A 22,747-nucleotide genomic window follows, 5' to 3' on the forward strand; every position below is an offset into this window, starting at 1 on the left:
GGGGGGGGCATATGCCCCCCAGCAGCCAGTCAGCGACCAGGGGGGATCCCCCCTGCAGCCAATCTTGCTGACCGCACCCCCCCCCCGAGCCAAACTCACTGACCAGGGGGGTGTCCCCGCAGCTGATCACGCCAACCAGGAAGCACAAACAGCACTCCCAGAAGTGCCCACAGCGCTCCTGGAAATGCCAGCGGTGCTCCCGGAAGTACCTGCTTCACCTGGCGCCCCCACTCCCTGGCCGGTGCTTGCAGAGGGGGCACTGGCGCTCCCGCCTTCCCCCCGCCCATCACCTAAGCGGGGAGTGCTGCCTGACAGGGAGTGCACCAGTGCTCTCAGGGGGTGTACATGTACCCCCATGCACCCCCTACGGGTCGCCACTGCTCATATCCATTTCTAGTGCCCCAGGGGGAAAGGCCTCTGCCCCTTCCTTTGCCCCCTGCTCCAGCCAGTACCCCTATATTAACACTCCTGGGCAGTGTAAGGAGGGTCAGTGCTGTGTAAACTCTTCACCTATGTGGAACTACCCAGCCAATTCCAAACTTTCTGAGGGACTGCTGGAGCCCTGCTCAGGCGATACGGTTACCTCAGTCCTGAGCATGTGGGGCAGGAGCCAGCTGGGCCAAGGTGGAGAGTGGGGCCTGGGCTCCTCACACTGAGGACAGGGAGTGCAGCCAGTGAGAGACTGCACCAAATGTGGGAGCTTTAGTGCTACTTTCATGACTGAGCCACTTTTTGACTCAGGGAAGGAGAAGTGAGGCAGGGTCTGCACTGGTACAAAATGGGCTTGCTGGAGGGCCACACAGACATACAAGGCTGTCTTATGCCCGAGCATTAGACTCAAGACATGAGACCCAGTCATGGGGTCTCCTTCTGCAGGAAGCTGTGTATAGGGCTGGTTCCAGGGCACACTTTGGGAGACAGAATCCAGCTAACACAGACTGCACTGAAGCAGAGAGACCCAAGAGCAGGGGGACAACCCACCTGCACAGATTACGCTTGCATCCTCATGGTGGTTGCAGTTATGCTGGCCCCAGGGATCAGCATGGCAGCGTCGCAGTACTGGCTCCCGCCCAGTGCAGTTCACCTCATCCAGCCAGATGGGACCGGAGCCTGGCCCATAGCGTGCACCCCCAGGACTCCACAGTGCAGCCCCACAGCCCAACTCCCGGCACACCACTGTTGCATCAGCTAGGTCCCAGCTGTCATCACACACTGTTCCCCAGCGGCCAGTGTGTAGCACCTCCACCCGTCCAGCACAGGGCCCTGGGCCCCCCAACAGCCGCAAGTGGACTGGCCCTGAAACACAAGGAAGCCATGCATCAAGCTGGGCAGTACAGGGTTAGAGATCAGTGGAGGGGTGGAGGCCAACAAACCCCAGTAGCAACCAAGGCACTTTTCCAGCTAACAGGTGTACTGCCTCTTATGCCGACATGTTTAAACAGCATATGGTTCTGCAGTTGCCCCTTGCCTGTCTCACAGCCCCCTTGCCAGCCCTGCCCTGAACTCCTCTTTTGTTCTGCAGGTGCCTGTCAACCACAGCTGAGCTTCTGAGCCCCTCACACCCAGCTCACAGCCCTCTGATTTCATAGATTCACAGATTCATAGATGTTAGAGTCAGAAGGGACCTCAATAGATCATCGAGTCCGACCCCCTGCATAGGCAGGAAAGAGGGCTGGGGCTAGATGACCCATTTCCTAGCCTTGGAGCTGGTTGACAGCAGGTCAGAAGGGTCTCTATCCCTTGATCGATGAAAAATGGCTAGTTTATGCCTGGCTAAGGAAGTGATGAGGCCCAAGGAGGCCTGGGGAAGGGTAGGAGGTGACTGGGGAGAGGCTTGTGAAGCTGCCAAGGACAGTGGGAGAGGGAGGTTGTTGGGCTGTGGGCTGGGTGTGAAGGGCCCACACAGGGCTGGCAGGGAATGGGAGGGGGATTTTTCTACCCCATCCTGTCTGCTTCTCCCATTCTCTCCACACTGCTGACTCACTGGCCAGTCCTGTCCGTGGGGCTCCCTTGGTTCGTGCTTTTGCCCGTGTCTTCACCCGTGGCGCTGCAGTGGGCGGGGACCATGACTGTTTCATTTGTGGCTGTGTGGCTGCAGGCATGGCAGGATGTTTCCCCATATGGGCCAGCTCACCTGTGGAGGAAAAAAGAGACTCTAGGATGCTGAGGGATTGGCAACAAACTGCCCACACAGTAGACACATTGCACAGACACCATATGGAGACACAGGGCAGGATTCGATTTCACTGCTAAGACACGTAAGTATTATTTTAGGCAGACAAGGCTATTTGGGTAAATGTGACATCTTTTATTAGGCCAACTGAATAGTTGGAAAAATTGTTCTTTGCAAGCTTTCCAGTAAAGGCACCCTTCCTCAGGCATAGGAAGAGTCTGCTGGTCTTTGTCTTCTCGCTAGGGTCTGAATAGATGCTTAAGCCAGTATGCAAAAAGCAGGTCTGTGAAAATGCAAATGCGTGGCAGGGAAGATCAGAGGGGATAGGAGTTAATAGGCATGAGACAGGTTGTAGAGTGGGGAAACAAAAGAGGGGAATGTCAACAGGTGATAAAATGCAGCTGGGAAAGTATAGAGAGGTTACCTAGGGTTATCGGATGGCAGACAGATTATAATGTGCCATAAGTTCAATGTCTATATATAGTCCATGATTTTTTTGTATCCAGTAGAGTTATGAAGTGAAGTTTGTAGGCTCGTCTATGAAAGGTGTTTTGTAAATTCCCTTTGAGGATTAATTTTGGTACGCAGTTGTTGTTGGTTTCTCCTACGTACTTGGTACGCAGTTGTTGTTGGTTTCTCCTATGTAGTTCTCTACTTGGGAGAAACCAACCAACAGCTTCATACCAGAATGAGTGCACATTGAGAATCTATAAAAAAATAAAAATACCCAATTACATGTGGGTGCACATTTCTCACAGGATAACCACCCTCTCCAATCTCTCAATTCTAATCTTCAAAATCTTCTAATCTATGTACATTATAACCTGTCTGCCATCCATAGATTGTAAGGCCGGAAGGGACCTTGGAAGATCATCGGGTCCAGCCCCCTGCACCAAGCAGGAAAGATAACTGGGGATCAGGTAACCCCAGCAAGGTGACTGTCTAGTCTTCTCTTGAAGACTTCCAGGATAGGTCATGGCACCACCTCTGGAGGGAGCTTATTCCAGTCTGGACAACCTGACTGTGAAGAAGTTTTTCCTGATGTTGAGCCTGAATCAGTCTTCCAGGAGTTTGTGGCAACTACTCCTGGTTTTCCCCTCAGGTGCCCTACTGAACAGTTGCTCACCAAGTCCTTGATGTACTCCCCTAGTGTAGTGGTAAGCTGCTACCAGGTCCCCTCTCAGCCTTCTTTTCTTCAGGCTGAAGAGTCCCAGATCCCTCAGTCTTTCCTCATATTGCTTGCCTTTCAAGACTCTGATCATACGGGTGGCTCTTCTTTGGATTCTCTCAAGCTTGTCCATGTCCTTGTTAAAGTGTGGTGCCCAGAACTGGATGCAGTACTCCAGCTGCAGTCTCACCAGTGGTGAGTAGAGTGGAAGAATCACCTCCTTGGTTTTGCTGGAGATGCATTGATCCAATAACCACAGGTAACCCGTATATTTTCCCAGCTGTATTTTAGCACCTGTTGACATTCCCCTTTTGTTTTTTTCCTCCCCACCGACCTGTCTCATATCTATTAACTCCTATCTCCTCTAATCTTCCTTGCCACATACTGCATTTTTCACAGTCCTGCATTTTGCATCCTGGCTTATGCTTCTATTTGGACCCTAGAGAGAAGACAAAGACCACCAGACTCTCCCTATGCCTAAGGAAGGGTGCCTGTGCTGGAAAGCTTGCAAAGAACAATTTTTCCAACTATTCAGTTGGTCTAATAACATATATCACATTTATGCAAATAACCTTTGTCTGCCTATATCCTTAGAGGAACACAGCTACAAATAAGCCCCCCCCCGAAACATGCAGATTTTAGGCATGTAAGCCACCCCATGAACTTCTACATTGCCTCAGGGAGTGGTCTGAACTGTGTCTATATGTTTAAATGCCTTCACAGCTACAGGTCTGCCCTACATGACTAAGTTTGTTCATACTGCGTGTGCTTAGAAGTGATTCAGTGCTGCCCAGGAGGTATCTAAGTCTATTTACAATCCACTACAATTCACTTTCATCATGGACACACAGAAATCGCTGAAACTGTAGACAACCCAACCCCACAACTGTTAGACACTGGGCCAAAGTCACCTGCCTTGCATGCTAGCCTGGTAGTTAGGGCATCTACTCAGGACAGGGGAGACTCAAAGGCCCAGGTTTTAGAGCCAGCTCCCACACATGGATGTGAACCCTAACCTCTCACAGCACAGGACAGTGTTCTAATCCCCAGGCCACAGACCTAAGAGCACCTGTTTTTGAAGATCCACCAGAGGGAAAGCATGCCAGGGGCAGAAGAAGCACAGCTAAAACAAGGCCTAGCTCTGTTGCCGAAAGCAGTAGGAGTATGTGTCTCTGTCTAAAGGGAAAAAAAGGAGGTTTTGGTGGACTGGTTGCAGCAACACTCAAGGTCTCTAGCTTTCCTTGATGAAAAAGAAAGCCCACAAGTGTACAGTACTCAGGGCCTGTAAGAAATATTTAGGGGCCCAGTTTATCCCAGTAGTAGTGGGGGGGCATCTCCCATTTTGGAAGTAGGAAATAGAGCTTTGGGTCTGGTACAACAGTACCCGCATTCCCTGCTCTCATAGGCCCTGAAAATATTCAGCACTCTCCAGTCTATCATTAACCCACCCTGCCTTGTGGGACACTGGCTGACTCTCCACTGGCACCTCTCTCCTGAAATAATACTTCTCACCATGCATCCAGTTTACACAGGAGGGAGAAATGGGCATACTAGTGATTTGGGATCGATTTGCTTTCAGATCATCCAGTGCAGAGCCATTTAGGCCAGAGTCCTTTCCCATGTGCAGTGAGGCAATGCCATTGGGCCAGATTCTGCCCCCTTACTAAAATACAATTTAGAACAATGCCACGACTCCAGCTCTGCATCTGTGTCCACGATGAATTTCTTAAGGTTATATATTTTATTGGACCAACTGCATATCCTGTATTTGGCTTGTTCTGGTCAGACCTGAAGAAGAACGTCTTGCATTTGAAAGCTTGCACAACTCTATCCAAACTATGCAATAAAAGATATCATCCTAAGAAATCCTTGTCTTTTACATAATGTCTAGATCATCATGGCTACAACATCAGTCTTACATTACCATGATGAATTTGGCGTTCCAGAATCATTGGGTAAATGCATGAATAACTTTGGGAGCAAAAGCCATAACACAGGATTCCTCCCCTGCCAGGGCAGGAGAAGGCCTTCATCTGAGCCTCAGAACCAGGGTCCCTTTTGTCTGATTTCCTGCTCTGTCACTCTCCCTCTTGGCTGTTCAGTGCACTAGCTCCAAGGGGAGGGAGGGTGGAAGATGCCCACTGCCACATCTGCCCCATAGAACCCCATATCATTAGCAAGTGTTCTAGCCACTGGGCCAATGGCAGAGGATCTTTTTGTGAATAGGAAGAGACAGCTGTTCAGGGAAATGCGTATCCAGTTGGATCAAAAGGAATGTGACTAAGACCATATGCCTATGATGTCAGGCAGAGGTGTAACAACACGACTGGGGCAGCTGTGACACAGTGGCAGCTTCGGGGTGTTACAGATGTGATTGTGTGGCTGTGACAGCAGCAGGTTTTTTTCACCACCCCCCCCTCCAACCCAAGTTAGCATCCTGTGTAACTGAGGATCCGTCTCTAGAAGTGTCTGAAAGTGTGGCACTTTGAAATGAATGAGAGCTATGTGGCCCCTGAAGGGCAAGGTGGGATTCACTTCTAGGAGCACTGGAGTGGGGTATTAGCTCCCAGTAAAAGAACAGGAGACCTGCACATCTACACAGATGCAGCAGAATGCCTGTCTGACCCTGGTCCTGGAAAATGACAACTATCTCAAGGTAGCCATGGGAGACAAGCCTGCTGTATCTTATGAGAAGCCCCCCAACCTCAGTCTCTCTCCAACAACAGGCTACATAACTCCCATTCTCACCGAGGCACCAGGACTTGCTCCAGTCCCAGATGCCAGCTTTGCCCCCTCATGAACACAGCCCATAACATTATCATTTGATCCAGTGATGATATCAGAGGTTCATTTACGTCAGGGGTGGGCAAAATACAGCCTGTGGGCTGGACCCAGACCTCCAACTGAATTGATCCAGCCCGCAGCATCCCCTGCGGCACTCTGCATGGGGCCGAGCCCCACCCACTCCCACCAGGGCAACCCGCACCGCACTCCTGCCAGCCAGGGCCCTAGTCAGCGTGCAGCTTCTGGCAGAGCTGTTCCCAGTGCGGCTGCAGCTGACCGATTGTTGCTCTGGTCCCCTCGCCTTCAGTAGGAGACACTGGGCTGAAGCTTCCCCCTGCCCACAGCAGTGCAGTTATGGCAAAAGCAAGAGGAAGAGCCACTGCTGGAGTCAAGGGGAGCAGAGTAGCACCCAGCTGGGTGCAGCTGTACTGGGAACAGCCCCACCAGAAACTGTATGCTGGCCAGGGCCGAGGCCAGCGGGTACAGGTGGGAGCACAGTGAGGGCTAGCCTCAGTGGGGCTTGGCTCTATGCAGAGTGCTTCAGGGGCAGCCACGGACTGGGCAAGCTCTGCTGCACGTGCCCCCTGCCTCCCCCCACCCCCGGATGGCTCCCAGGCAGCCACACACACACACTTCCCTACCCCCAGGGCAGGGTGTACAGGGAGCAGATCGTGCCTGTCCCATTCCTGAACACTGCTCCCCACCTGCCCAAAGCAGGCGTATTGGTGACTTGTTGCATGAGGGGGTGGGGGTGCTGACCTGGCTCACAACAGCCCATCAGAACTCCAAATGTAGCCCTTGGGCCCACCCCTGATTTACCCACACCTCTACCAGTGTCATATAAATCATCACCTGCTTACAGAGCTCCCTGCTGTCTACATTGGACAGACAGGGTGATCCCTACATAACAGGGCAGGGAGGGACCCAAGGAGGGTGGCATCTACCTGTGATTCCTGTTCCACCCACAGTTTAAAACCAACTGCCTGGCAATAGCAGTGGCATTTCTAGTCAGGCAGCAGTGAGGGATTCAAAATACTTCAAGGCTCATTGTTATGTACCTGATCCCTCCTAAACTCTTCCTTCTACAGGTGCTAATGACCCTCTCTTCTTTTTAATTGTCTTAATGTTCCACCAATCAAGGTATCCTTTGCTTTGCAATGCTGCTGTCTGCTAGCTGCTCCTGGTCCTGAACCTCCTATTTCAGAGCCCTGCAGATTGTTTTTAACTTATTCCAATAAAAATTATATTTGTTTTTACTTCAATATTAAACTGAATAATACAGCCCTAGATCCCTAACATATTAGTAAAGCTTCTAGTTTATTTTTAACTGGGGAAAAATGTGTGTTGTTTTGTATGTGATGATGCACCTCACCAGCAGTACCTGCCTTTTCAAAATTCTAGATCTGCCCATGGACACCGATCTGACATCAGTACCATAAAGACAGAAAAGCCTCTTTTATCTCCCTGGACATTTCATCGCTGGCCCCAGAGTGGCTGTCCTTAGATAAGGAAACTTTAAAAATAAATGGAAAAAAAATAACAGAAGAAATAATCCAGATTGGATTGTGTTAAGTATGGTCTACACCAAGACTATGGATTCTTATCCCATTACGTGAATTAGCTTTTATAAGCCTTATGTCCTTCAGTGGCTTTTCTGCTTTGTTTTTCTTCCCTTACCCACCTTGCCTCTCAGCAGCACCCTCACCTTTTTTCTCCCCATTTCCCTACCCTTTGTATTCTAATCACTGCTTTCTATTTAGAAGCTCTGCTTCCTGCAGTCACTTTACTGCATCTTATGAAGTAAACTTACAAAATATTATGCTATACATCTGATTTAATTAGTCTATTAGGTGCAAATCTACCCTGCCTTCTGCCCGACTTCAAATGAACACAGCTAACTACCTCTCCCTGGTCACATAAGCCAGACAATGTCATCAGCTGTTAGATGTATAATGAGTGAAAAGGAATTTAGCCCACAGTGTACACACACTGCACAAGTACTGTATGCACACAGATGCTGTACATACACTGTATATGTACAAACATATCATGGTACAAACATATGCACAATCATGGTATAGACTTACACTATGCAAGTACTGCACAATATTTACACAGGCACAGCACAGGCACCATGTGTGGCCAGACTGCACAGTCACTGCATATGTACATACACAGCATGTACATTGACTATACACTGCACATACACTGGGCAAATATTTCCTATGCACGTGCAATTAAGATGCCTGAATAATCTTCAGTGCAGTTCGCACCAGAGTGTATTGCTTCCAGGCGCCACGTTTGCACATGTGCCTGGGACCGCAGCACATTGAACCAGGGCAGAGCAGCCCCAGTTGACAGGGGGCCCTGGCGGTCAGCCTGCTAACTTGGGGATGCTCCGACTTGGCTCAACAGGCTGCAGAGGGGCTGGCTGGGGCACAAAGGTACTTTGGTGTGGGGTTAGCTGGCAGCTAGCCCCCGCACTGAAGCACCCTCGTGCCCCAGCCAGCCCCATCGTCTACACATGCACTGTGACAGAGTAAGTAACTCTACTCTAGGACAGTAGATGTGTTCAGCAGTACTATCCCATGGTGGTTAATTAGTTTACTTCATCCTAAAAGCACCACACATGTACACAGTGATGTTTTACTGCAGAGCCAATTAGTCAACTCCATAGTAAACGTTTCATGTAGACCCGCCCACACACATATATTGTATTCCAACAGTTCTCAACCTCATTTGACTCAAGGCAACCCTCTATAACTTTTGTGCATTAGGTGACACCAAATTTCAAAAACTAATTTATATACGACAATGCTTACCATGTGACAGAGGGACCAGACAGTGGGGGTGGATGATCAGACAGGCAGGAACAAGCCAGAGCCTGTGATTATCTGCTTATCACCCCAAACTTAGCTTATCTTCTCACACCTTGTGTCAACTATTGAAGTATCTAGTGGCAGCATCCCATGGTGCCATGGCACCCTAGTTGAGAATCACTGCTGTACACATAGTTTACAAGTACTATCTGTACACACAGACTATAAAACCAGTGTATTAAACATGCACTGCACACATATCCAGAAATCTGCAAATGATTGATGTGCATGTTATACACTCCCCACTCACACCAGGCACACAAAACACATGCACATACACACACACACACATACCAAGAGCAAGGGACACACCTGTGCACATTGCTGCCTCATGTCACAAATTATCTCATATCACAAACTGAGCCCCCAGGATCACCTGTGCACACCACAGCAGCATCCTCTCCGTGCTGGCAGTCATGTACCCCCCATGGGGCTGATAGACACTGACTGAGTGCAGACTCGTTCCCCTGGCACCGCACGTTGTCCAGCCAGATGGGGCCATGGCCCTCACCGAAGAAGGCACCACCGGGAGCAGATAGCGGGTCCCCACATCCCAGCTCCCGGCAAACCACTGCAGCCCCAGGCAGCGCCCACATGTCATCACACACTGTGCCCCAGACACCCTCATGGTAGACTTCCAGTCTCCCGGCACAGTGGCCCCTGCCACCCACCAGCCTCAGCACAGCGCCACCTGTAAAGAGAGAGATGGTCAGTCCACACAAGGCACAGAGCAGAGATCAGCACCCCACCAGTAAGGGTGGCAGTGGGGGTTCTATGTGAGGGTGAGATGTGCAGGTATGTGAGCATCTTGTCTCTCTCAGTGGCAGAGAGCAGATGCTAAGCATAAGAGTGCTGATTCATCTTCAGACTGTGCCTTGTCCCCTGCACCTCTTCCCTACAGGTTCCTGCATTTAGAGGCCTAGAAAGTAGTAACTAGAGGCTGCAGGCCTATTATCATGTTTAGTACACCCCCCCCCCCCCCCCCCCCCCCAAACGACAACAAAAACAGATGGAAAGGAACACAATAAGCCACACAATGGACCTATCTTGCATGAATTTGTCTAACCAGGCTTTTTGAGCCTGGTTTAACTGTCATCCTCGAAAACATCCTGTAGCAATAGGTTCCATGAGGTAATTACACATTGTGTGAAAAAATAACTTCCTGCTCATAGGTCCACTGGCTCCACTGCTGTGAGAGGTAGGGGGCAACAGAAATGGTGAGGGGGCTGGAGGACATGACTTATGAGGAATGACTGAGGGAACTGGGCTTATTCAGTCTAGAAAAGAGAAGACTGAGAGGGGATTTAATAGCTGCTTTCAACTACCTGAAGGGGGGGGCTCGAAAGAGGATGGAGCTCGACTATTTTCAGTGGTGGCAGATGACAGAACAAGGAGCAATGGTCTCAAGTTGCAGCAAGGGAAGTTTAGGGGAGATATTATGAATAATTTTCTTGCTAGAAGGGTAGTAAAACACTGGAACAGGTTACCCAGAGAGGTGGTGGAAGCTCCATCCTTAGAGGTTTTCAAAACTGGGCTAGACAAAGCCTTGGCTGGGATGATCTAGTTGGGAATGGTCCTGCTTTGAGCAGAGGGTTAGACTAGATGACCTCCAGAGGTCCTTTCCAACCCTAACTTTCTGTGATTCTATGGTAAATAGTAAATTCCTATTTACTTTCTTCACAGCGGGTATGTCTACATGTACAATTAATACACCTGAATTTACTGCACAACCCAAGGCAGAAAGCAAGAAGCAGGCAGGCACCAGGATGCAAGGGCTGGGCACACAGGTGCTTGCCTGCCCCTTGCCGAGAGCTCTGCAGGTGCACTGGGTACAGCCCCACACTAGCATGGTAACTGCACAGGGGGTGGTAGGCCTGGAGGCATGCCAACGCAGACCCCTGCTCTGCAAAAGCCCCAGAACTAGACATGGTTGGTAACAGGCCGGGCCAGGCTCTGCTGTTACACCAGGTACTGAAGGGGAATAGGGGCCCGGACAGCCCAGCAGGGGACAGGATCAGCTGCTCAGTGGCACAAGGGCAGTTCCCAGCTTGCTGGATTCTGCTGCCCTGTACTCCAGTGCCTCTCTCTGGGCTACAGGACACACCATGGGGAAGCTCTGGGCCCCACTAACACTGCAATTGTAGCTCCTGAAGAAAGTTGCAGCTCCAGGGGGAAGGAAAGGTGGGTACGGCACAGGCACCATGGGCCTCACCTCTCCAGCTGCTGGCTCAGATCTGCATGTACTTCTCCCACAAGCACCAGCTGCAGCTGACCCTAAGCTCTGCATGGCTGGGAGCTGTCCCTAGAGCTAGGGAGAGTTTCCCCCTGCCCCCTGGATCTTGGGACTTAGCCAGGCAGCAGTGTGGCCCCCTGCTGCCAAGACTGACTGGGAACAATTTGCTCCCGGTCAGCCTATGCACATGCACTAATGCACATTAGCTTAATGCGCCATTTTTCTAGTATCTGCATGTATTGGTACTAGCAAACGACACATTAAACTAATCTAATATGCAGTAATTGCTGTGCACATGTAGATGGTGACGTTTTACTGTGCATTAGATTAGTCTAAAAGTGTCTCATGTAGATACGCCCAGTATTCATGATTTCAGAGACCTCTGTCATATCCCCTCAGTCATCTTCTTTCTAAGCTGAAAAGTCCTAACCTATCCAGTCCCTCCATGAACACAAGTGTCTCCGTGCCCCTGATCATCCTTGTTGTCCTTCTCTGGACCTTTTATGCCTCTTCTCTATCTTTGGGGGGGGGGGACACCGCAGCTGCACACAGTATCCAAGGTGCGGGCACACCCTGCATTTACACAGTGGCATGGTGACATTTTCTGCTTTGTTTTTAATCCCCTTAACATTTCTCACCCGCCTGTTTTCCCACCAGGCCCACTACCTGTGCAGATGACTCCTGCATCTTCGCTGTGGTTGCAGTTGCTTTGGCCCCAGGGCTGTGCCTGGCACTGTCTCAGCAATGACTCCTTTCCACTGCAACCCACATCATCCAGCCAGATGGGGCCGATCCCAGAGCCAAAATGAGAGCCTCCGGGAGTGGCCTGCACCACACCACAGCCCAGCTCCCGACAAACCACAGCACCGTCCTTCAGGCCCCAGTCATCGTCACACACTGTGCCCCACTGGCCTTGATGCAGCACCTCTAGCCTCCCTGCACACCGGTGAGGACCCTCCACCAACCGCAGGGCCACGCCACCTGCAGAAGCAAAGTTGGGGTCACCAAAAAGGCAGGGGCCTGTGTTCGATCCCTGCCACACTAGGGAGCCTGCCTACTCTGGCCTCACAGTTTTGACTGACTGAGCCAGCAGGGGCACCGCAGTGGTTTTCACTCTCCAGACTCCCAGCCCATCTACCATGTGGGTGTCATGCTCTACAGAGAGTGGGGTGAGGGGTGCTGAAGCCTCATTCAGGAGAATGGAGTGGTCCAAGGGTGAACATGCTCAAGCACTAATGGGGAATTGAGAGCAAAGATAGGGTTATGTCATAGATCAGGAAAAGCCTTGGCAGAGCTGACATGGTTTTTAGGTCTCAGGGGTGTCCCCAACAGTGCAGGGATGGGACCCGCTTGTACTCACCATGTGGGCTTGTGGTTGGCTGTGGAAGGGCCCTGGTCCTAGCTGGGTGGTGGTCCTGGTGGGCTGGACCAGAGGAGGGGACTGCAGTTGTTACAGGCAGGAAGCGATGAGCTGTGGAGCACAGTAAGGTCAGACATGGGCTACTGGGGCATGTGGGGCTGGGAGCAGTCGCATTGCCTGCATGTTGCTCCCTCAAGGCATGTCCAGATGCAGCCTACTCCCACCTTCCCTGCTAATGGGATTCTGCTAGCTCCCAGGGTGCCTGGACAGTGTTGGGCAGGGCAGGACCGCAGTTGCTGGGCTGCAACTGGAGAAATGCCAGCCCCAGTGGGAATTCCTGCCTGCTCAGGGTGGGGCACAGGGGGAAGCTCATTCTGACTGTCTGCCCCACTGTCCTGCCCTCCCTCCCATCATGACCTACAGATATCAGGCATGTGGAGGCTGCAGGGCACAGGGCTGGGGGAGGAGGGGTGGGCCAGAAGCAACGTGGGGAAAGGATTGAGGTGGAGCAGAATCATATCCTGGGTAGACTAAGGGCAGATTCCTGCAGTCAAAGGCCAAGGCCTGTTGACACTGCACACTGTCACCCGCTCGTGCTAGAAGCCCATCTCCTCTGGAGGAATCTCACCATGCGTGGCTCTGGCCCCTGCATACTGACCTCACATGCCTGACTGCCTTGGATCAGAGGGGCCCCTCTTCTGGGCTCCAGCCGCTCTAGTTCCCCCCCCCCCCCCCCCCCCCCCCCCCGCCCCCCCTCAGGGGTGGCAGTGGCCTCACCTGAGCAGACAGCACTCGCATCCTCCTCGTGGGTACAGATATGCTGGCGCCAGCCACGGTGCTGGCAGTGCTGCAGATGCCGCTCCGTTCCCTGGCATCGCACCTCGTTGAGCCAGATGGGACCAGTGCCCTCCCCAAACCAGGCCCCTAGCGGTGCAGAGAGCGCAGTGCCACAGCCCAGCTGCCTGCACACCACAGTGGCATCCAGCATGTCCCAGTCATCATCACATACCGAGCCCCATCGTCCCTTGTAGTTCAGCTCCACGCGGCCAGCACACTGGCTGGGGCCCCCAGCTAGGCGCACCTGGAACGGGCCTGAACGAGCAGCAGAGCTTGTCAGAACCCCCCACCCCCCAAACTTTCCTTAGGGCCCCAAACCCCTTGGGGATGCTACAGTTAGGTTTCTCCCCTCACCCAGGGCTCCAATGCCCCATGAAACCCTCCTGGAGTCTCACCACCAGACAGGGCCTTGCCCAAGGCTCCACTTCCCCTTAGAGCTTTCCCCTGGGGCCCATCACAGGCAAAGGTCCAGTGGTTCCTAGTGTGATGGCTATGGGGGAAGCAGGGACAGACCTCCTCAGGACAGGACATGCCTCCTCTGAGCAGTCCCAGGCTGCCCTGGCTCAGTTTCTCAAAGGGACTGGGGTATGCTCATTTTGGATATACACACTTGGGTGCTGGTTGGGTCTGAGCTGCAGCAGGCACTGCCCCAGTATGCCATGAGACACAGTACAGCAACCAGCCCCAGAGATGTGAGCCCAAAGCATGCAGGGAAGGCAATGCACTGGAGAGGGTAATGCTATGCCAGGGAAGACTGCACTGGCAGCCTAAACCCTCCTGGTACCATCACACCAGTACCTTATAGAGTAGCTTGGCAGTAGGCAGTGGAGGCCAGGAGCCCCTCTGGTGGGCCTTCTCATTTCAGGGCTTTGGGGAGACTGGGACATAGACAGCTTTTACATGGCAACACTGGGGCAGGGGATGGGGGGAGCACTGTCCAGCCAATGACTACTGTCACAGTGACACTCCAGGGAGTGAGAGCAAGGCAGAGAAGGGAGCAGGTTCACAGGTGTGGAAAGCGACAGTCAGAGGGAAAATGCCAGGGCTGGACTGACAAGGACAGTAATGGACAGGGACAGAGTGACATAGGGACAGTGCTAGGGACAGACAGTGAGAAGGATGGACAATGCTAGGGACAGACAGGCCAGGGCTGCACCTCAACCTTATGCCAGTAGGTGTGCTCCAGGCCAGGGACCTGGCCCACATCCCTGTGCTAGCAGCCACCCTTGATAGGGCACGGACTGGCAGGGGAAGTCCCATGATACTTACCTGGCAGGGGAAATACCATGACCATGATGGTGGCAGGGGAAATACCCTGACCGAGGCAATGCAATTAAAATGGTACTGTGTAGTAGAGGGTTGCACCCTTGTCTGCTCACGGACAGGACTATCTACAAGATCCTCATAGTTAGCTTCCCACTGGCCAGCTTCCAGTGGGAGGATCTCAGCTACACACTGACTTTATGGAAATGGGAGACTCTTCCCTAGCTTGCTCCTGCAGCCATATGGCTGAGGGCAGGTGAAACTCGGGGGCATCTGAAATCCAAGCCTCCAGGCTTGGGCCTGCATGTAGGATGCCTGCCAAAGGATTTGGAAGTATCTGCAGCCCGGGCTGGGGTGGAAGATACTTGCTGGTAGCAGGGCCCCATATAGTTCCTGAATGATTCAAGTGGATTTGGACCTGATCTGGCTAATTTGACCTGGGACAAGAAAAATTTTCCTTAAAAAGAAAAAAAAAAAACTTAATGGGGAGAGGGTTCACAGGCCTGGCCAAAGGTGTGACTTCTCTGGCACAGCAAGCCTAGACATCTGGGCAGGTCACAAGCTCCAGGTGGACACCTTCCGACATGCTTACCTGAGCTGTGAAGCACCAGAAAGCCAGCTGCAAAACAAGAGCACAGCATATGAGCAGAGCTCTCACCCACTTCCCCACACAGCCCTGATGCTGCCAGCTCTGAACCATGACAAACTTCACTATGCTATCCCAAAGCATAAAAATGCCATTTCCTGGCTCCTCTCTTCCTAGTGGCATCTCACTCTAACATAGAATCATTGAAAATTAGGGTTGGAAGAGACCTTAGGAGGTCATTTAGTCCAACTCCCTGCTCAAAGCAGGACCCTCCCCAACCAGATCATCCCAACCAAGGCTTTGTCAAGCCAGGCCTTTAAAACCTCCAAGGATTGAGATTCCACCACTTCTTCTGGTAACCTGGTCAACTGCTTCACCACCGTTACAGTAAGAAAGATTTATCTAATATCCAGCCTAAACCTCTTGCTGCAACTTCAGACCATTGCTCCTTGTTCTGACATCTTGACACCACTGAGAACAGTTTAGCTCCATCCTCATTGGAACCACCCTTCAGGTAGGTAAAGGCTATCAAATCCCCCCTCAGTCTTCTCTTCTGAAGGCTAAATAAGCACAGTTCCCTCAGTCTCCCCTCAAAAGTCATGTGCCCCACCCCCTAACCATTTTCATTGTCCTCCACTGGACTCTCTCTAATTTGTTCACATCCTTTCTGTAGTGGGGAGCCCAAAACTGGACACAGTACTCCAGGTGTGGCCTTACCAGTGCAGAATAAAAGGGAACAATTACTTCCCTTGATATGCTGGTAACACTCCTAATAATGCAGCCCTGCATGCTGTAAGCCTTCTTGGCAACAAGGGTACACTGTTGACTCATATTCACTTACTGCCCACTGTAACCCCCAGGTACTTGTCTGCAGAGCTGCTGCTTAGCCAGTTAGTCTCAAGCCTGTAGCGGTGACTGGGATTGTTCTATCCTAAGTACAGGACTTAGCACTTGTCCTTGATGAACCTCAGGAGATTTCTTTTGGCCCAATCCTCCAAATCTGTCTAGGTCACTCTGAATCCTAGCCCTGCCTTCCAGCTTATCTACTACTCAACCAGCTTGGTGTTGTTTGCAAACTTGCTGAGGGTGCAATCCATCCCATCAACTGGCCCCAGGATCAACACCTGGGGCACTCCACTTGATACCACCTACCAACTAGACCTCGCACCATTGGTCACTGCCCATTGAGCCTAATGATCCAGCCAGCTTTCTATCCACCTTACAGTCCATTCATCCAATACTTCACCAGCTTTCTATCCACCTTACAGTCCATTCAACCCATACTTCACCAGCTTGCTTGCAAGAATGCTGTGGGAGACACATCAAAAACCTTGCTAAAGTCAAGGTATATCACATCCACTGCTTTTCCCACATCTATAGAGCCAGTTATCTCATCATAGAAGGGAATCAGGTTTATCAGGCATGACTTGCCCTTGGTGAATCCATGCTGACTGTTCCTGGTCACTTTCTTTTCCTACACAAGCTTAGAAATGGATTGCTTGAGGACCTTCTCCATGATTTTTCCAGGGACTGGGGCAAGGCTGATCGGTCTGTAATTCCCTGGATCCTCCTTCCTTTTCTTAAAGATAGGCAGTATATTTGCCCTTTTCCAATCATAGTTGTTTCATAGTTTCATAGTTGGTAGGGTCGGAAGGGACCTGAGCAGATCATCAAGTCCTACCCCCTGCCATGGCAGGAAAAACTACTGGGGTCAAACAACCCCAGCAAGGTGTTCGTCTAACCTCCTCTTAAAGACCCCCAGGGTAGGAGCCAGCTCCACTTCGCTCGGAAGTTGGTTCCAGATCCTAGCTGCCCTGACTGTGAAGTAGCACCTCCTGATGTCCAGTCTGAATCTACCCTCTGCCAGCTTGTGACCATTATTTCTACTCAATCCTGGTAGTGCTCGAAGGTACAGGGACTCCCCCAATGCCTGCTGGTCACCTCTGACTAGTATGTAACAGGCCACTAGATCCCCCCTCAGCCTTCTCTTATGGAGGCTGAACAGGTTCAGGTCCCTTAGCCTCTCCTCATAGGGCCTGCCCTGCTGACCCCTGATCATGCGAGTGGCCCTCCTCTGGACCCACTCCAAGTTGTCCACATCCCTCCTGAAGTCCGGCGCCAAGAACTGGATGCAGTACTCCAACTGCGGCCTGACCAGTGTCGCATAGAGGGGGAGGATCACCTCCTTGGACCTGCTTGAGATGCATCTATGGATGCATGACAAGGTGTGGTTGGCCTTCCTGACCGCGTCCCCACACTGCCGGACCATGTTTATTTTGGAATCAATAATGACACCAAGATCCTTTTCTGCCTCTGCACTGGCGAGAAGGGAGTTCCCCAGCCTGTAGGTATGCTGCTGGTTCTTCCTCCCCAGGTGCAGCACCTTGCACTTGTCAGTGTTGAAACCCATCCTGTTCTCATCTGCCCACCCCTGTAACTTGTCTAGGTCCGATTGCAGCCAATTCCTCCCTTCTAGCGTGCCCACTTCCCCCTACACCTTAGTGTCGTCTGAACAGGGTGCTTTTTACACCCTTGTCCAAGTTAATAATGAAGATGTTGAACAGTGCAGGCCTGAGGACCAAGCCCTGGTGGACCCCACTGCCCACATCCCTCCAGGTTGAATAAGACCCGTCCACCACCACTCTCTGGGTGCAGCCCTCCAGCCAGTTAGCGACCCCTGCGTCTAAGGATTTTGTGAGCTGGTCATAGAAGGCCACCAGGTTGGTCTGACAGGACCTGCCTCTAACGAACCCATGCTGGTTGCCCCTAAGCATAACCTCCCCCGCTGGCCCCTCGTGGACATGCGCCAGGATAATTCTCTCAAAAAGCTTACCCAGGATCGAGGTAAGACTAACTGGCCTATATTTTCCTGGGTCCTCCTTCCTCCCTTTTTTGAAAATGGGAACCACATTGGCCCTTTTCCAGTCATCTGCCACGACACCAGAGCACCACGAGTGCTCGTAAAGCCGTGCCAGGGATCCCACAATGACCTCTGCCAATTCCCTCAGCACTCTGGGGTGGAGATCGTCAGGACCAGCTGATTTAAATACGTCCAGTCCCTCCAGAAGTTCCCTGACTGGATCCTCACTGACACTAGGCCTGGGACCTTCCTCATTTGGGACCTTCCTCAATTGCCATGAATTTTCAAAGATAATGACCAGCAATCACATCAGCCAACTCGCTTAGCACCCATTGGATGCGTTGTATCCAGCCCCATGGATTTGTTTATGTCCAGCTTTTCTAAATAGTCCTGAACCTGTTCTTTCACCATTGAGGGCTGCTCACCTTCCCCACAAACTGTGCTTCCTGGTACAGTAACTGTGCTAGTCTGGAACCTTGCCTGTGAAGACCAAGGTAAAAATGGCATCGAGTATTTCAGCCTTTTCCTCCTCATCTGGCTCTAGGTTGTCTTGCCCATTCATTAAGGGACCCACACTTTCCCTGACCTTCCTTTTGTTGCTAACATACTTGTAGAAACCCTTCTTGTTACCCTTCATGTCCCTTTCTAGCTGCAACTCCAATTGTGCTTTGGCCTTCCTGATTTCATCCCTGCATGCCTGAGCCGTATTTTTATACTCCTCCCTAGTCATCTGTCCAAGCTTCCACTTCTTGTAAACTTCCTTTTTGTGTTTAAGTTCATCTGCTAAGCCAAGCGGGATGCCTGCCATATTTGCTATTCTTCCTGCACATTGGGATGGTTTGTTCCTGCACCCTCAGTAAGGTTTCTTTAAATACAAGTAGCTCTCCTGGACTCCTTTCCCCCTCTGACTGGCCTCCCAGGAGAACCTGCCCATCAATTTCCTGAGGGAGTCAAAGTCTGATTTTCTGAAGTACAGGGTCCATACTCTGCTGTTCTCCTTCCTTCCTTTCCTCGGGATCCTAAATGTGATCATCTTGTGGTCACTGGTGCCCAAGTTGCCATCCACTTCTACATCCCCCACTGATTCTTCCGTTTGTGAGCAAGCAGGTCAAGAACAGAACAGCCCTTAGTTGGTTTCTCCAACACTTTGACCAGGAAATTTGTCCCCAACACTCTCCAAAGATGTCAGATTGCCTGTGCACTAACCTCTCAGCAGATTTCAAGGTGATTGAAGTCCCCCATGAGACCTAGGGTCTGTGATGTGAAAACTTCTGCTAGTTGTCTGAAGAAAGCCTCATCTACCTCATCCTCCTGGTACAGCTCTTTTATGCACAGTCCAACTCCTCCTCTTCTCCCTGGCCTGTCCTCTTGAGCAGTTTGTATCCATCCATGACAGCACTCCAGTCATGCAAGCTCTCACCAAGTCTCTGTTATTTCAATCACATCATAGTTCCTTAACTGTGCAAGGGCTTCCAATTCTTTCTGCTTGTTTTCCAGGCTCCATGCACCCGCATACAGGCACTGGAGGTAATTAGCTCAGAGGCTGTTAACCCTGAGCTAGGGGGTACTGGGAAGGCCCTAGGGGGTATGCGCGGGTGGGCAGGGATGGTACACTGTTGCCTCGCAGCAGGGCTGGGGGGGCAAGGGGGCACGAGGGTAGCAGCACCCCTCTGCAGGCCGCACAGGTGCCGCTTGGCCGGCCAGATGCTGTGGGGGAAGAGTTCGCATGCAGCCACCGCCACCCCCCACGCCATGTTGCCACTGCTCCACATCTGGCCATGCGCTGCCCTCCCCACCGCATTCAGTCACATGCCACCACCACCCCGCCTTGCTCTGCCTGGCTGCCAGGGGTACACTTATTAAAAAAGGTTGAAAACCCCTGAACTAGCTGATTGCTCTACTTTCTCTGGAAGAATGAGGAGGCCTCCCTTTTGTCCCCTCCTTCAGGTCGCCCACTTACCTTAGGGCTTTGGTCTCCATCCCCCTGTGAACCTAGTTGAAAGCCCTCCTCACTAGGTTAGCAAGTCTGTCTGCTAAGATGCTCTTCCTTCGCTTCGTCATTGGATCCCATCTCTTTGGAAACATCATACGCTGCTCACCGCCCAGGGCAAAGATAGAACCCAGGACTCCCAGCTCTATTCTTATCTCTTTCTTGGCTCTCCTGAGCTCTGAGCCCTCTGCTCTGTCCTCCTACTGGAGCTGTTTCAATCTGTCTGGCAGTCTAAAAGGTGTCTGCTCAATCAATTGTCTCTGCTCCCCCACTGCTCTGCTGGCTGCGGGCCACACCTGTGGCTGGAGACCAGCTGGTGATGCCGTCCTCTCAAACATGGCCTGTGCAGAGGGTGCTGTGCTGTGAGCAAAAGGAGTGCACCCTGGGGTGCTGGGACTTACCTTGGTTTCCACAGGATCTTTCCCATTGCCTCCGGCAGCTGGGACATGAGTGGCCCCTCATGTGGAACACTCCCTGCAGTACTTAGTTCCCCCTGCCCATTGTAAAGCATCCCTTACACCAGCAAACGCTAACCTTTTTGCCCAGCACCCTCCTGAGCGCCACTAATTGCTTTCCCTTAGCTGATCTGGCACTCAGCTTTCTGCTCTCTGCCCTGTGCTTCCTATCCAAGATGCTGCTGTGCTTTTTGTTTCCTGCCCTGTGCTCCCTGCCTGTTTTCTGCTTCCTGTGTGATCTGATTCTTTTTGCTTCTACCCAATCTGCTGCCTGCCACTTGTGGCACCCCTGCTGCAGGTTGACTACCCCTGCCCTACACAGTGATTCTCAACCTTTTTAGACTCAAAGAACCCCTCAGAAAATGCCTGGACTTAATTTTCACTCAGTTTGACTACAGAAAAATAATAGAGCAATTCTTCTGTGTAAATAAGTTTCAGTTGCAGGAAGACACCAACTGGTCAGAATGTTTTTAACACTATAAATTCCTATTTGAAATCTCTGGGTTTATCTTGTGCATGTTGTTTGCACGCTTAACAATGCTAACACCATGGCACCCTTTGAAAGGGTTTCAAGGCATTCCAGGGTGTTGTGGTGCCCTGCTTGAGAACCACTGCCCTACACAGTGCCCAGGACTCCCTGCCCAATGTTAACTCTCTGCTGCTGTGCTTGGTGCTCCCTGTCCCTTTTCAAAAACCTATGCAGAGTCAAGCACCTCCCATCCATTGCCAGCCCCTCCTCCCTCTTGCAGTGCTGTGTCCCCTGTCCAGCAGAGAGCATTGATTACTCAGAGTTCAGTGCCAGCTGCCCAGCACTGACAGTATCCTGCAGAGGTGAGTGCCCCCAACAGCAAGCACTCTGTATCCTGTGGCCAGTATGCTTAGTGTGCCCTGGTCCCATGCGCAGGGACCATCAGGACCGAGTGCTCAGGCAGGGTCTGAACTGAGACGATTATACTGAGAAGAGGCTGGCCTTTTCCTGGTGCTATTCCATGGCCCCAGTGCAGCTGGTACTCACCGAGGAGCAGCAGGGGCAGCCTCATGGTGTCCAAGCGGGTGCTGGCTGCATAGCAGAGGGGAGCAGCCTCGAGGCTGGGGCTGCACAGGCAGCTGAGCCCTGAGAAGGGTTATTTTATAGAGACAGGTCAGCCTGGCCAAGAAATGACTCAGCCTGGCTAGAGTTTATAGAGAAAGAAACATGCACCGCCCTCCCGCAGCTCAGGGTGGTGGTCAGGGAGACAAGGGCTGGAGGAAATGCTGCAGGAGATGCAAGATGTGTGTGTAGGGGTAAGTGTGAGACTCAGGGCTGGGCTAGATTAGGCTGAGCTGAGCTAAGAGACACCCCCCACCCCATCCTCAGTGACATGGCTTCAGGCAAGCATGGCAGCATTCTCTGTCAGGGTTGGAGCCAAAGAGTAAATCAGCAGCTACAGCAATACCCACAACAGCTAGGCTGATGTCTGTGTGTACGGCAGACCAGAGTCTGTCCCCAGGTACATATGCACATGTGCTTATACATCTTGAGACACACATGCACACACGCAGTCCCCTACAGAGATGCGTGTGAATGCCTACACACACTCTTATATCTGCACATGCATTCAGTCACCCATCCTCACATCTGCATATTCACATACCCACAGAAACATGGCACATACTGAACTCATAGGTGTACATCCATATCTACACCCAGAGACACACATATATGCATACTTGTGCATACTCCACAGAGATACTGTGCACATCCGCATGCATGCACACATTTGTGACCTCATGCCTTTCATAGAGACCCAAGTACACATATACATATAGCCACAGGCATGGATGTGCAAGCATACACACAAGTTCCCAGACACATATATGCACACCTACACACACCCCAATAGATACATGTGCATACAAATGCATACGCAGACACCCTGCAGATACATAAGCAAAAATGCAAATACTCATATAACTACAGACAGTGCCTACTTGCACACTCCCATAGACACATATGTGTACCCTCACACACATACAAACCCATGTGCCCTGACATAAACGTGCATGTACAAACATGTGCACTCTTGCACTCATTTGCAACTTCCTGCAATGGTGTACATGCATGCCTATACTCCCGGTCTCCCAAGATATATGCACACTCTGACTCTCAGAGACACTGC

The 22,747-nt window shown here is 51.5% G+C and overlaps 1 protein-coding gene across 3 annotated transcripts in view; it reads right to left on the reverse strand.

Annotated features, from left to right (window-relative positions):
• The window catches only part of SSC5D (scavenger receptor cysteine rich family member with 5 domains), a 29,355-nt gene extending 6,971 nt beyond the window's left edge, over window positions 1–22,384 (reverse strand). Inside the window, exons 1-9 of one of the 3 annotated variants that reach the window (XM_025212999.1) lie at window positions 21,604–22,382; window positions 19,350–19,570; window positions 15,290–15,316; window positions 13,375–13,689; window positions 12,598–12,708; window positions 11,904–12,218; window positions 9,381–9,695; window positions 1,985–2,134; window positions 982–1,296 (exon numbers count right to left, since the gene is read on the reverse strand). In XM_025212999.1, the coding sequence (XP_025068784.1) occupies window positions 982–1,296; window positions 1,985–2,134; window positions 9,381–9,695; window positions 11,904–12,218; window positions 12,598–12,708; window positions 13,375–13,585 (1,417 nt within the window). In that variant the 5' untranslated portion in view covers window positions 13,586–13,689; window positions 15,290–15,316; window positions 19,350–19,570; window positions 21,604–22,382. Of the gene's footprint in view, window positions 1–981; window positions 1,297–1,984; window positions 2,135–9,380; window positions 9,696–11,903; window positions 12,219–12,597; window positions 12,709–13,374; window positions 13,690–15,289; window positions 15,317–19,349; window positions 19,571–20,534; window positions 21,578–21,603 lie in introns of those variants that run through there. The other 2 variants (XM_025212998.1, XM_025212997.1) reach the window with 2 other exon arrangements.
• Window positions 22,385–22,747: the final 363 nt, after the last annotated feature.

The sequence above is a fragment of the Alligator sinensis genome, unplaced genomic scaffold (assembly GCF_000455745.1).
Source record: "Alligator sinensis unplaced genomic scaffold, ASM45574v1 scaffold882_1, whole genome shotgun sequence".
Classification (NCBI taxonomy): domain Eukaryota; kingdom Metazoa; phylum Chordata; order Crocodylia; family Alligatoridae; genus Alligator; species Alligator sinensis.